Here is a 13,189-nt window from a genome sequence, read left to right as displayed (position 1 = left end):
ACCCAAGCTTCTGTCTCTTACCTTCAGCCCCAACGGGATTGCAGTGTTCAGGAGCCACCGCACCTTTCAACGCGACAGCTCTACGCCCCACTACTGAACTATGGACTGACTATGCGTTCTCAACCCCTTAGCACTACCTTTGCATCCACACAGTGCCTCACACATACGTTTATGGTCGTGTGTGGTCAACAGCAGTCGGTCATGAGCCACACTGTCAGATGGTCAGTCAGCCAGCTAGCTAGCAGGCATATAAGGCCCCCAGCGCCCGTCACCCGCAGACCCGCCCCTCTACGCGTTCTCGGTCTCCGCAGTGCGGTCCTCGCCGGCGTCCACGTTTTGCTCCTGCAAGTACGACATATGACCGTCGGGAAGTCGGGAATCAGTTCAGGGAAACACAGTTGGCTGATTGGGTCAGACATACACACGCATACAACACAGTCATGCGTGGTTGCTTCCCCTGTGCTCTTCTTCAAACGCGCGCACTGCTGTATGACGACTGTACACACCTCGGCTGGCGCCGTAGCCCAACCCCCCGCCCCCCCACCGCCACCGCCACTACCATCTGCCCCGCACCTGCTCCTGGATGCTGGGCCCGCCGCCCGGTGCGCCCGCCTCCACAATGGGCACCGGCTCGCCGCGTGCGTCCAGCTCCTCCACGCCTGTGCGTGTGCGAGGAAGGCACAGGGGGCCAAGGGCAAGAGTTCGGTGTGCGCAGCATCACTAAAAACAGGCGCTGGGACTTGGAATACAAAAAAGCGCCGTTGTTTATGTGGGTGGTCGACAGTGTGGGCGACCGTGGCACCGGTCCGACCATTATTGCTGCCAGACGCGAACGAGAGGGCTATAGCAGGTGACATTTACATCGTGGGGATGCTAGGCTCTGAAGGCCGGGGAATCAGGGGGTGCTAGCGCTCGAACACACACAAAACACACACAGCCGCACACGTGTCCGCACAGCGCCTCCATGCCCCCACCGGTGTCTGCGGGGCGCTGCAGGTCCGCCACCTCCTCCTTCAGTTGGGACATGTCCACTGCAGCGGTGGCGGGGCGGTGGTGGTGGGGGGGGGGGCAGGGGCAGGGGGGGGGCCGGGGCGGCCTGGAAAGGTGGGTGGTGGTGGTGGGGGGGGGATGAAAGTACCGTAACTAGAGGCGGGGCGGGATGGGAATGCCCAGGCGGTTGTACAAGTGGCGTTGTACTGTTGCGCACGGTGTTGTACACGCGTCAATGATAACGAGCCAGGGCATACCGGTCATAAGAGCGAAATGCACACACATATGCCAAGCGTCCAACCTTACGCCTTTTCAACAACACACCCGGCACGGCAGCTGGGCGCGCGCACGTTACCCCTGTGCCCGCCCCCCTGCACTCACGTCCCTCGGGGTCGCGTGTGGCCTCCTCCGTGGCACCCGCCACCTCCGCCGCCGACACCTGCACGTGCAGCGGAGCACACGGAGGGGGGGGGGGCGCATGACGCGAGAGGGCGTGCGCACACGTGCATATATGCCTCAACGACGTCGTGCTCTTGCCTTCTCCAATACGTGCCTTTATTCATCTTTGTTGATGTACATGTGGGCAGTATGTGTGCTTGTGCAAGTCAGGGTTACTCAAGGCCACACGGGCCATCCACATCAGCACACCCGCGCAGCCTACGGACGACACACACGCACGATGCCAGTCATCTCCCCAGGGACCCCAGGGTCACGTACACAAACGCACACGGCCACACTCGCCCTCACGCGCGGAAACCGGCACTTACGCCCGCCGCACAGCCGCACACGCACCTTGAAGTCGGGGTCACTGGGGTTGTCAATGGCGCCGGCGTCAGGCTCCTGCACAGCAGCGGTGGCGGTGGCCGGGTTGCGGAGCAGGTGAGGGCCACTCAAGGCTGTTGCTCCGTAGTAGGAGCAAACTGCAGCGACCCCCATGATCGCAGTCGCACCGCCCCACACCCCCTTCATCGCACCCCCCCCCACACACACACACACCAACCACACGCACACACACTACAACCACACGCTCACACACTACAACCATACATACACACACACACACCTGGTCCACGCCCACATCGCCGTAACCCTCATCCTTCTCCTGCAGGCTCCCCGTCGTGTGTGGTTGCGAGTAACAGCGAGCAAATGTGTACGTGGTTTGTGGTATTGTGGGTATTTGGGGCATAGGTGGATGGCATGATCACAGACGTCATAGCTGGGCAAAGTGCGCTGGTGGTCGAATGTAAGTGAAGGCGTGGACAACAGGTCAACAAGGTAAGGAAGCGGGAAGGGCTTCCGGTTCGTGGACAGCGGTGTCGCGAGTTAGGTAGGACCGTCGTGGCGGCGCAGGTCAGTCAGGCTCCTCACGTACTCGTGCACCGTGGCTCACCCACGCATGCGCGGCCCCCTGCCTGCCTACACTTACCCACCCACGCACCCACGCATCCACGCAACCACGCACCTGGTAGTAGGCGTCTGTGTTGTAGGCGCCGGGCTTCTTGAGCGGCTTGCCCTGGGCCTGGGCGCGGGTCTGCAGGGGCGCGCATGTAATGGCGGGGGCGGGTGGCCAACGACGCGTTGGCGGCGGCGACAAGGTGTCACCGCACGGTGTAACCGAGGGGGCAGAGCCACACGCCGTCACCAACCCCTGCCGGGCCCGCGCTTGCAAAGGCTGAGCTCAGGAGGGCTGCGTGCCACACGCATGTCTCGTGGAGGCGCGTCCCTCGGTGACGCATTGGCCGCGGGTCGCTGCTGCCACGCTCTTCCATTCCAGCCTTTGACCCCGTTGACCGCTGCCACCCCAGCACTGGCGAGCCGAACCGCTCTCAGGAGCTGCTGCAGTGCGCGCTGCAGAGCGGCAGCGCGCCCAGCCAGAGCGCACGACGCACGCGCACGCACGCCCTGCCTCGCCCTGCCTCGCACCGCTGCTCACCTCGACCATGTTGTGGAGGACGGAGGATACGAACGCCTGTTTCGGTGTTGTGTGCGGTGACTAGAGTTGTGGGCGATGTGGTTAGTTTGTCAAGAGCGGAATAGCGCCAAGCTCATGCCCTCCATCCCCTGGCCAACACCGCGTACCGTACGGGCTTTGACTCATCGCCGGTCAACTCATCGCTCTCGTATAGGCGGGGACGCGGCTCACTTAGCAGCATTTGTTTGCCCCATAAGCAAGCACGACCGCTGGTCCCGACACTGTTTGAGACTGCTACCGGCTCGACCAAGCGGGGGTCCCACGGGTCTGTCCCAGCAACATTTTTGGCGATGGGCAAGCGCAAGAGCAAAGGCAGCCACGCGATTGCGCAGGCCGCCGCGGCAGCCAAGCGGGCTCGCACCACACTTCCGAGTCGGTTCGAGTGCCCCTTCTGTAATGCCAAGGGCGCGGTGACCTGCGAGCTGAAGCGCGACCTTGGCCGAGCCAGTGTGCGTTGCGGCGCGTGCGGCATGGGCTTCAACACCGTGTGCCGGTGAGGGGGTGCGGGGTATGTGGGTGCGGAAGAGGGTGGAGGGGCGAGGGGTTGACAGGTGCTATGCTAGGTTGAGGCAGCGTCAGGGAAGAAGGGGGGGCCGGGGGGGGGGCGGGAGGAGCTTGGCGCTGAGGAGAAAAGGACAGGGCATGTGGCGTAAGAGTGCAGGACAGGGCATGTGGCAAGCGTGCAGGACAGGGCACGTGGCGTAAGGGTGCGGGCCATAGGTACGTGTTGAGGAGCCTCACCCCTCCGTACCCTTGCCCGCACCTCCCTGACGCCGCACGACCCTCCTGACCTCGTCCCTCACCTCCATCTCATCCGCCCGCCAGGGCCCTGACGGACCCTGTAGACGTGTACCACGAGTGGTTGGATGAGTGTGAGGAGGCGGTGGCGTTGCAGGTGCGCAAACGGGGATGGGATGGGGATGGGGATGGGGATGGGGCATGGGGGCGGGGCGGGGCGCGGGGCCCCGGATCAGCGGTAGTCGGTTCACAGGCACTCACATTGCTGCGATGTGGGGCGAGGGCAGTTGGGGCGTGCGGGGTCAGACGGTAGGTCCGTGACTCGGGGAAGGGTGGCAACCGCACGGAGGAAGCAGCTGTGTGCCGTGAGGTTGCGACTGCCGCAAGGCCTCCTGCTCACAACTGAATGCACGCTAGGGCTTGCTTACTGGTCCTGCACTAAGCACGTGCGCTCTCACACAGCAGCGCAACTGCGTCTGGCCGGTCCTTACGTCTCCAAGCCTCATTCGCTAGTGTGTGATTGTACCGACCCAATTCCGACTTGGCCCCCACCCTGTGTGTGCTGCTGCGCAGGAGCCCCTCGCCACCGCCGCCCCGGCGCCCGCCCCGGCCCCCGCGCTGCGGGCTCAGTACCAGCAGCTGCAGGCGCACCAGTTGCCTCAGGGCGGCGGCGGCGGCGGGCTGGTGGGCGGGTACGACGGATCTGAGGGCGCGGTGGCGGGGCTGGGTGGCGGCCCTGGACGGGGCGGTGGTGAGGTTGGTGGCGTGGAGGAGGCTGTGGAGGAGCCGGAGGCGGGCGCTGGGCCCGAGGGGGCGGGTGATGACGAAGGCGGCTGGCAGGATGGCACGCGTGGCACTGGTCCTGGCGGCGGGGCCGCTGGTGGCGGCGGCGGCTTCGGGGCGGATGACACAGCCAGGGATCTGACCGCTGCGGGAGCATGGCGGCAGCAGCATCGGCAGCGAATCGCGCCGAGCAGCAGCTCTGAAGACAAGGAAGCAGCGGCTGCGGCGGCCCGTGGCGGCAGTAGTGGAGGCGTGGGCGCCGCTGGGCCCGCGGCCAGCAACCGCGTGCACATGTCTCCTGGCAAGCGAGCAGCAGCAGCAGTGGCGGCCCAGGCACGGCCGGCTGAGGCTTCTGGAGGCGGCGCCGGCACTGCTTCCCCTCCTGCTACTGATACGCAGCCGCATCGGCTGCATCGCCTGCGAAGAATGTCATCACTCGGGAACACCCATGCCGTTGGTGGCGGTGGCGGCCGCGGCGGCGGCGGCGGCGGCGGCGCCGTTACCGTCATGTCAGGCCTTCCAGAACTGTCCTCGCCGCCGCCAGTGGTCGCCAGCAGCACCCCCCTTGCTGGCGGCGCTAGCGGTAGCGGCGGCGCCGCGAGTGCCGTGGTGGCGGCTGGACCGCCAGGCTCACTTCGTCACCAGTGGCAGCGGCAGCAGTTGCAACGCCAGCAGCCGCAGCCGCAGCAGCCGCAGCCGCAGCAGCTGCAGCTGCAGCCGCAACCGCAGCCGCAGTCTGCGCAACAGCCACCACAGCTGGCGGCAAGTGGCGGCGGCGGCGCTGGCGCAGAGGTGGCGGGCGGCGGTGATGACCTGGTGGTGGCGCCGGCGGGCTTGGGAGCGTACGGTGGTGGCGGCGTGTACGGCGGCGTGTACGGCGGCGCGTACGGCGCCTATGGCGATACTTCCGGTACTGGGGCGTACGGAAGTGTGGAAGAAGTGTATGGTGGAGATGCCGGCGGCGGGTCTCGCCAGAGCACCCTGGATGGCAGTGGTGGTGGTGGTAGTGATGTGCCGCGGCGGATGCGTCTGGACGGTGGCAGTGTGGGGTCGGGTGGGCGGCCCAGGCGGCAGAGCCTGGACGGTGGCAGTGTGGGGTCGGGTGGGCGGCCCAGGCGGCAGACCGAGGTGGAGCGACAGCAGGCCGCTATCCGAGCGTTTGGGGTTGAGGACGAGGACTGATGAGCTGAAGACCTGAGAGACTTAGACTGGGAAGGAATGCTGTTGGGCATGGCCAAAAGGAATGACGTTGAATCAATGGTGGTGTCGAGGCGGTGTCGCGGTGAGGCAGGCGGGCTTTCTTGATTTCGTGCTTTGTTCTGAAGGGCCCCGCGATGGGCCAATTTCAGAATTGGGTCCAAGCTGGCGGTCAGGACTCACAAATGCTACATACGATACATGTTGGGCATTGGCGACAGCGCCTAATGCAGTTGCGGCAACGCATGCAGGTTCGCCCTGCCCCTAACGTGCGCCCTATATCCCTACAGCCAGCACTGCGTGTCATGCCACACACCAGCACCACCACAACCACACGCTAGCCACCCTGACCTGAAATCAGCAGGTTATGTGAACAACGTAGAATGTCACTCTCCACGTATGTTGGACGAGCCACCCTGACCGGCGCCTGCACCGCCCATGCGACGGAGATCATGCGCAAGAGTCCCGGCGCCATATGAATGTCCCTAAGGCTGCGGTCCCAGTCACCCGCCTGCCGAGCGACCAGCAATGGAAGGTGTGCAGAATACGTCGGGCGACCGCGTACGCCACTCGCCATGCGTGACCCGCAACGCACTGCTGCACAAAAAAGGAACCCCCTGCCGGCTGCCGCCTGCTCTCACCACGTCTGCTACCAGCGCAGGGCACATGTAGTGCACACACACGCTTCTGTGCTGCAAGCGCTAAAATTGCCGAGCCCTGCACTACCGATATGCGGTGAATGCCGCTAGGCCACCAGGCGACTATTAAGCGCGCGAAAAAGCGTGAAGGCAAAGCCAGTTATCTCTAAATGCTTATGCCGTCTCCTAAATCTCAGCTCAGACGCGGCCGTTGCAACACACTAAAGATCAGTCCCTGACACACGGTCACGTCCATTCACACTACGGCTGCCGCCGCCGCCCTTGTCTCAGCTGAGTGCCCTGCGGCGGCTCCTGCCCCGACTGAGCCATTACGTCCACCCACCGCGGCGGCCTCGGCCTCACCCGCACCAAGTCAGCAAGTCACCGTCAGGCCGGCTAGGCCCAGCCACCTCGCCTGCCGCTGTTAACCCAACCATGTAGCCTGCGGGGCCTATCCTTCTGTATACCCCGCCACCGAGCACTGTCACCGTCAATCGCGCAAGTCCATTAAGGCGGCCTTGCCTGCACTCCGCCATCGCCGCATACAATGTAATTCAGACCACTACTGCAGCTGCCAGCACCTCCGCGCGCGAGCTGCACAGCGACGCCACGCCAGCGCCGCAGCACAGCGCCAGCGCCGGAACAACGCATCATCTCCTCACGCCTCCGCTTCCACGCCTATGGCTGCTGCACCACACAGCCGTGCCGGGGTCGCCGTTTCGGTCCTCATCCCGCATACAAAATTCGCATTCAGACCTGCACGCGCGCCCCTTCGCTCCACACAACCCGCCGGCCCTGCTCGTCTTCCAGCCGCAGCTCCGCAGGCGCAGGCTGTAGTCCAAAGCCGCTACAGAGCTACAGAGCTCCTGCACCATCGTCATCACGACCGCTGCCGCTGCCACTGTCACCGCCGTACGCTGCCACCAGTCCCAGACGGCGCGCCCATGCCCAGCCCCGCCGCGGCCGCCGCCCCTGCGGTCTGGCTCCGCGCCAGCAGCGCCACCTCGTGCGCCTCCTCCTCGCGCCAGCGCCCCAGCAGGAACTCGCCCAGAGGCCCCAAGTCCGGCACCGCCCGCGGCACACCGCCCAACGCCGCGCCGGCGGCGGCCGGCGCCGCCGGCGGCTGCGCAGCGGCGCCCTCCCCGCGGACCGCTGTGGCAGCGGCGGAGGCCGGGGCGGAGGCGGATGCGGCGGTGGCGTAGAGGCCGATGGCTGAGGCCCGCAGCGGCTCCAGTGTGGGCTCGGCGCTGCAGCTGAGGCGCACCAACAGCTCCTGGACCAGCCGGTAGCTGGCGCCCGGCATCTGAGCAGTGCAGGTGGGGGTTGGGGAGGGGTTGAGGATCGGGTCGTTGAGCTATGACTAGTTACGCAAGTGGGTTCCGCTACCCATATCCAGTGCCTGTATCCTCAAGCAGTGCTTCCCGCCCTTCCTGCTGCTGCCTCTCAACGCAGGCTCCGGCTGCCAGCCCCGCGCCATGCTGAACGCCATCAACAACACAGCGGCCTCGCCATCCATTTCCCCCAACCCCAGCCCCAACCCCCTTTCCCCTCCGTACTTCATAAACGGCCCTCTCCCTCTCCCCCACCAAGCCCTCTCTCCTATGCGCCACCCACCATCTTCTCCAGCTGCCCCAGCCCGCTCAGCACGCCTGCCAGCGCCGCCTGGCTGGCCTTGTCCGCGCTGTTGAAGGCGGAGCGCGCGCAAGGGCCCAGCAGCCGGCTCAGCACCGCGCCGCTCTCCGCCGGGCTGCCCTCCCGCGCCACCAGCCCCGCCAGAGCGGAGCTGTCAAGCAGCAACGTGCCCGTGTGAGCGGCGGCCGCGCCGGCAGAACCGCTGGGCGCGCCGCTGGATGGCCCTGCCTCCACCTGCGACGCAAAACAAGATTGGGTAAGGGATGGTTCAACACCACGAAAGGAAAGCGTGTGGGGTGCAAGAAGACGCCCAGCCGTATTATCTTGTGTGGTCTGCCGCGGCGTGTGGCGCGCACGCGTACCTGTTTCCGGGACTGCACGGTACCGTATGCCGACGGCCCCGCCGCGCCCGCGCCGTTGCCGCTGGTGGTGGTGGTCGTAGCGCTGGTTGACCGCAACGAGCCAGACGGCGCCGCGGAGGCGGAAGCGCTGTCGCTGCCAGCGCCCGCACCCGCACCCGCGCCCGCCCCCGCCGGCCGCGACTGCACAGTACCGTAGCCGTCGGCCAGGGCTCCGGCGGAGGCGGTCGCGGCAGCCGCTGCTGCGGAGGGCGAGGTGACGGAGCCGCCGCCGCTGCCCTCCGCGCCCGGCAGGCTCGGCTGCTGCTGCTGGCTGCTGTCGTCGGAGCTGATGGAGAAGGCCGGCGCCGCCGCATACCTTGTCAAGGGAAAAGCGAGGCAGGGAAGGGCAAGCGTGCGTCGTAAGATGCCCCTCAAGCTTGACCATGGGCTATGGCAGGCTTGGATAGACTCCTCCATGGGACCTACCATTAAACTTGGGGCCATATAACACCCCCTTCAAAGCCACATGGTGCCCGCTCGAGCGCGATCCGCCCCAACCATTCACACTCCATCCCGCCCCCGCGCACCTGTTCGCCGCCTTGCTCGCCGCCGGCCCCACCGTCGCGCCCGTGCCCACCGACAGGCTATTCCGCGCCAGGCCCGCCGCCACCACCGTGCCGCTGTGCCCGTCGCCGCCCATCGACGTGCCTGCCGCGCCGCCCGCGCCGCCTCCACCGCCCACGCTGCCGCTGCTGACGCCCACGGAAGAGGTGTTGGTGGCGCCAGCGCCGGCGCCGGCGCCCCGGCCCATCAGGTCCCGGTACATCCGAGCCTCCGCCGTCGACATCGTGGCGAACTTTGCAGCCGGCGGGGGCGCACCCCGCGGCAGCCCCCGCGGCGGCGAGCTCACGGCTCCCACTGCGCCGCCGCCGCCGTTGCCTGACATGAACAGCGCCGGCGCGCCGCCGGCTGACGCCGGCGGCAACGAAGCCGGCGGCGCCGGCAGCACCAGGCTGTCGTACTGCCCGGGTACTGCCGGCGGCATGGGCCCAGCCGCGCTGCCGTTGGTGTGGCGCAGCGTGCCGGTGCTGGGCGCGCTGCCGCCGCCGCTCCCGCCGGCACTGCCGCTGCCGTTCGCCGCCGCCAGGGCTTCCTTCAGCGCCACGCCCGCCGTACGGCTGATGGTCTCCACACGCGCCGCCGCCGCGCCCGCCGCCGCCGAGCCGGAGGCGCGCAGCGTCTCCCGTAGCGCCTCCGCCCCCGCGCCGCCGCGGATGGTCCCGCCCGAGCTGGCGGCGCTGATCGCCGCGGCCATGGCGCGGACCGTGCCCGCCGGCGGCGCAGCCGCCACCGCCGCCGCGGCAGCGGCGGCCGCCTTGCCGCGCGCTGCGGCGGCGGCGCCCGCGGTGCCGAAGTCCCATGCGGGCATGGTGCCGCCGGCGGCGATGAGCGCCTCGTCGGCGTCGCGGCGGGAGGACAGTGGCTTCTTGTGCCGGGCCAGCTCCGCCACCATGGCCGGCAGGTGCTCGGGCGCCTGGGTGGCGGCGGCCACAAAGGGGTGCGCCAGCAGGTCCTGCAGGGCGTGTGCAAGGGGCGTGGTGCGGTGGGTGACAAGTGGTGGGGTGGGGTGGGGCAGGGATGGTTGGGATGGTGGCTGATATGAAGAGAGAAGTGGTGTGAGGGCCACCGGGGTACTGTTGTCTGTGGAAGGAACGTGACGCCAAGCCAATGCAACGTCCTCCCCCGCCAGCCCTCCTCCCTTCCCGGGCCAAGCCATGCCCGCCCCCCTAGGCCCCAACATCCCCTCCGCCCTTCTCACCCGCGCCGCCGGCCGAGCCGCGGGGTCCTTCCTGAGGCAGGTGGCCACAAAGTCCTTGAGCTCGGGCGAGAAGGCGTCGCCCTCCAGGGCCGGCGGCGGGCCCTTGGGGATGAGGAACAGCACTCGCATGGGGTGCAGCGAGGAGTGCGGCGGCGAGCCCGTGGCCATCTCTATGGCGGTGATGCCCAGGCTCCACACGTCCGCCTTCTCGCTGTAGCCCTCCTCGCTCGTGTCAATCACCTGTGCGTGTGTTCGAGAGGACAAGGCGGTGGTATGGTGGGTGGCGGGCGGCTACGCAGCTGCGGGCGATGCGGTCGTCGCCCGTGTGCTACGGTCCGGTCGCACGCCACCCCTCGATACCAGGCGTCCCCTGTCCACAGCCCAGCCCCCACACAATGACCCCCACCTCGGGCGCCATCCAGAAGGGCGTGCCCACAAACGTCTTCCGCCGGTAGCCCAGCGTGCCGCTCAGCTGGCCGCTCACGCCAAAGTCCGTGATCTTCACGTCGCCGCCGCGCGACAGCAGGATGTTGGCGGCCTTCACGTCCCGGTGGATCCGGTGCTCGTTGTGCAGATACACCAGCGCATTCAGCACCTGCGTCGTGCACAGCACGGACCGGGAAGGGGCGGGGTCCCAGGCATGGCGGGTTGAGTTGGTTTGGGGAGTGGGGCGGGGGGTGAGCGGCCCCTGCCAACACATCGGCATACAGCCCAGCGGCCAGCGCAGGCGGCGGTGCAACGTTACGCGCGCCCGCATGTGCCGCGGTAAAACGCAGTCTGCGGAACCCATTTATATCTTCACGAGCACAAACGCACACGCACAGCTGTGCTGAACCCCCATCTCGTACGAGCGCTCCATGACCCGTCCCTGCCTCCCTGGGACCCGACTACAGCCCACTGGCCCAGCGCCAGACTGGAACGGGCCGCGCCCCCCTCCGCACCTGCGCCAGCACATAGGCTATGGACGCCTCGTCCAGCGGCCCGTGGTGCACCTGCGGCGTGTGAGCGTGTCAGGCGGTGGGCGTGGCAGGATACTCCCCTTCTGCCTTCGCCCACCGCGCCGCGGCCAGATGGCAACAGCCCCACCACCGCCACACTCGTCGCCGTGCAGTCCAGCGCAGCATTGATTCGCCGCAGAGGCAAATCCTCGCAAACCGCAACACAATCCTGGCGTAGCCACTTCGTCCTCTCCCCTCCTCTGCTCTCCTCTGCCCCTTCAGTCTTGGTTTGGTCAGGTTGGGAATGAACTACCCTCCTCTCCCCCAGCCCTCCGCTCCTCGCCCCTCACCAGGTCCGCCACGCTACAGGCCATGAGCTCCATGATGATGTGCAGCTCGGCGCTGCCGGGCCGCAGCACGGAGCCGTAGTACTCGGTGATGTTGCGGCACTTGCAGCCGGCCAAGGCCTGGATCTCCTGTGGTGTTGTTGGAAGTTGTGGTGGTGTTGGACGCGGTGTTAGTGGTGGTCGACATGAAGCGGGTGGTGGTGGTGATGGGCCGAGAGGATGAGGCGTTGGGGCGCGGCTCAAGAGAACGGGGGTGGCAGGGTGGTCATGTTGTACAGAAGGCTGTAAGCTCGCCCACTTTGTTCAGGGTCCGTCGACGCTGGGAAAGCTTACCCTGTGAATATCCTGGATGTCATCCTCCCTGCATACGGGTAACAAGGAGACGCACACAAGTATGCTGTTATGGTACGGGCACGTACTACCGAGGGGAGGGGCATCACCGGCATCACCCCATACCCGCACCTGCCACCAGTGCGCGTCAGGGTTTCAGAGCTGTTCGCGAGACACTATTCCCATGTTAAGCAGCCTTGACCACAAATGCACACACTTACACGTCATCCAGGTCGATAACCTTGATCGCGACCTGCTGTCCCGTCACGGTGTCCAAGCTGTTGAAAGGGTCGAGTGGCATCACGCAGGGGCACGGAGGTCAGTGAGCTGGTTTGACAGGACCCGCCTGCTGGGCACCAGAGCACCCAGCACTATCATCGAATGGTCCTTTTACACGACCAGTCAGTGCGGCTTACCCCTCGTAAACATCGCCAAATGACCCTCTCCCGATGCAGCAACCCCGCTCATAGCGGTCAGCAGCAGCTGCTGTCATGACCACAGTGACAACGCCTCAAGAGACTCTCCCTGCCTCCGGACAATCGTTGAAGGTGCTAGCTTCGTTTGGAAGTCATTTCCACTTGCCACCCTGGAAAAATTATTGAAGATAGCTTAAGCTTGCATAACGCTGTGAATGGCAGCAAAGCGGAAGGCAAAAGCCAGGTGGAAAGGTCGGGGCCCGGGAGGAAACAGAGCAACAGGTGCCGGCTGAAGGACTATTTATGCAAGGTCTCGGCAAAGATTAATATTCTGCCTCGCATGGTGGAGAACCCTCTCACGGAAAGGCGCTTGATTGAGCGTGCCCGAATTTTTGCATGGAACTTTACTTTCGCGAGGTTGCCCGAAAAGCAAGCCATGGCTTTGCGCAGTATGACTTCTGTACGTGGTAAATGTGCTACAAAGACACAGCAGACGGCGAGCCGTCATAAAGAGCCTGTCACCGTTGTCCATTTCTGTAGCGGCTCGCTCTCACGCCTCTTTCTTCCTGGTCCGAGCGCAACCCCCAGTGGACGCGTCAAGGTGGCTGGGTTGATAACGACCCGGGATCAGCCCTTTTCCTGCCATAAGGCAGCCACCTCCTTGTTGCATGGAACTTAGTTGCCGATGCTTGTGCACTGCAGTTAGCGCTGCCAACCTCCAAACTCTCTTCCAAACGAGGGCGGAGTAACACTGTGCACTCAATCGCTGTCCCTACGTCTGTTTCCCTCCATCCTGGGCCTCGCTTTCCAGCGTTTAGCCTGCTCACCAAAAGCTTCATACCATGATGACAGCTGCAGTTTAGTTCAAGATGGATGTGGTACGCATATACGGCGTGGTTCTAACGAGAGCGCTGCCCACAACGTCCCGTTCAGCTCCAAGGCCGTGTCAGTGTACCGTGAAAGTACGATACCGGTTCTCACAGTCAGCGTCGGAGCACCATGTTGCTTCTCTCACGCAATTTACGGCAAGCTGCCAGACAGAAAGCTC

General features: G+C 65.7%; 3 protein-coding genes across 5 annotated transcripts; 1 reads left to right on the top strand and 2 right to left on the bottom strand.

The window, feature by feature from the left end:
* Positions 1 to 2,982, bottom strand: CHLRE_12g544300v5 (uncharacterized protein). Of its 3 annotated transcripts, none has more exons than XM_043068832.1 (8): positions 2,924 to 2,982; positions 2,453 to 2,521; positions 2,054 to 2,092; positions 1,783 to 1,830; positions 1,372 to 1,429; positions 975 to 1,031; positions 574 to 659; positions 1 to 342 (listed from the first exon to the last, which is right to left on the bottom strand). In XM_043068832.1, the coding sequence occupies exons 1-8, from the start codon at positions 2,930 to 2,932 to the stop codon at positions 289 to 291; spliced, it is 420 nt and encodes a 139-aa protein (XP_042919136.1). In that variant the 5' UTR covers positions 2,933 to 2,982; the 3' UTR covers positions 1 to 288. The 3 variants fall into 3 exon arrangements, with proteins under 3 accessions (XP_042919136.1, XP_042919137.1, XP_042919135.1); XM_043068831.1 differs by having other exon boundaries at positions 147 to 342; XM_043068833.1 differs by lacking the exons at positions 1,783 to 1,830; positions 2,054 to 2,092; positions 2,453 to 2,521; positions 2,924 to 2,982 and adding an exon at positions 1,494 to 1,552.
* Positions 2,983 to 3,092: 110 nt separating this feature from the next.
* On the top strand, positions 3,093 to 5,838 carry CHLRE_12g544401v5 (uncharacterized protein). Its single transcript, XM_043068838.1, has 3 exons — positions 3,093 to 3,455; positions 3,788 to 3,857; positions 4,274 to 5,838. Exons 1-3 carry the CDS (start codon positions 3,253 to 3,255, stop codon positions 5,663 to 5,665), a joined length of 1,665 nt encoding a protein of 554 aa, XP_042919134.1. The 5' UTR covers positions 3,093 to 3,252; the 3' UTR covers positions 5,666 to 5,838.
* A 24-nt stretch (positions 5,839 to 5,862) lies between these two features.
* On the bottom strand, positions 5,863 to 12,502 carry CHLRE_12g544400v5 (uncharacterized protein). Its single transcript, XM_043068837.1, has 11 exons — positions 12,142 to 12,502; positions 11,947 to 12,003; positions 11,729 to 11,756; positions 11,399 to 11,524; positions 11,052 to 11,102; positions 10,517 to 10,705; positions 10,111 to 10,350; positions 8,879 to 9,864; positions 8,313 to 8,667; positions 7,933 to 8,184; positions 5,863 to 7,621 (listed from the first exon to the last, which is right to left on the bottom strand). Exons 1-11 carry the CDS (start codon positions 12,216 to 12,218, stop codon positions 7,223 to 7,225), a joined length of 2,760 nt encoding a protein of 919 aa, XP_042919133.1. The 5' UTR covers positions 12,219 to 12,502; the 3' UTR covers positions 5,863 to 7,222.
* Between the last annotated feature and the right edge of the window lie 687 nt (positions 12,503 to 13,189).

This window comes from Chlamydomonas reinhardtii, chromosome 12 (genome assembly GCF_000002595.2).
Source record: "Chlamydomonas reinhardtii strain CC-503 cw92 mt+ chromosome 12, whole genome shotgun sequence".
In the NCBI taxonomy this organism is placed as follows: Eukaryota; Viridiplantae; Chlorophyta; class Chlorophyceae; order Chlamydomonadales; family Chlamydomonadaceae; genus Chlamydomonas; species Chlamydomonas reinhardtii.
Note: the sequence above shows the minus strand (reverse complement) of the source record. Positions and strands in the feature narration are given on the sequence as shown.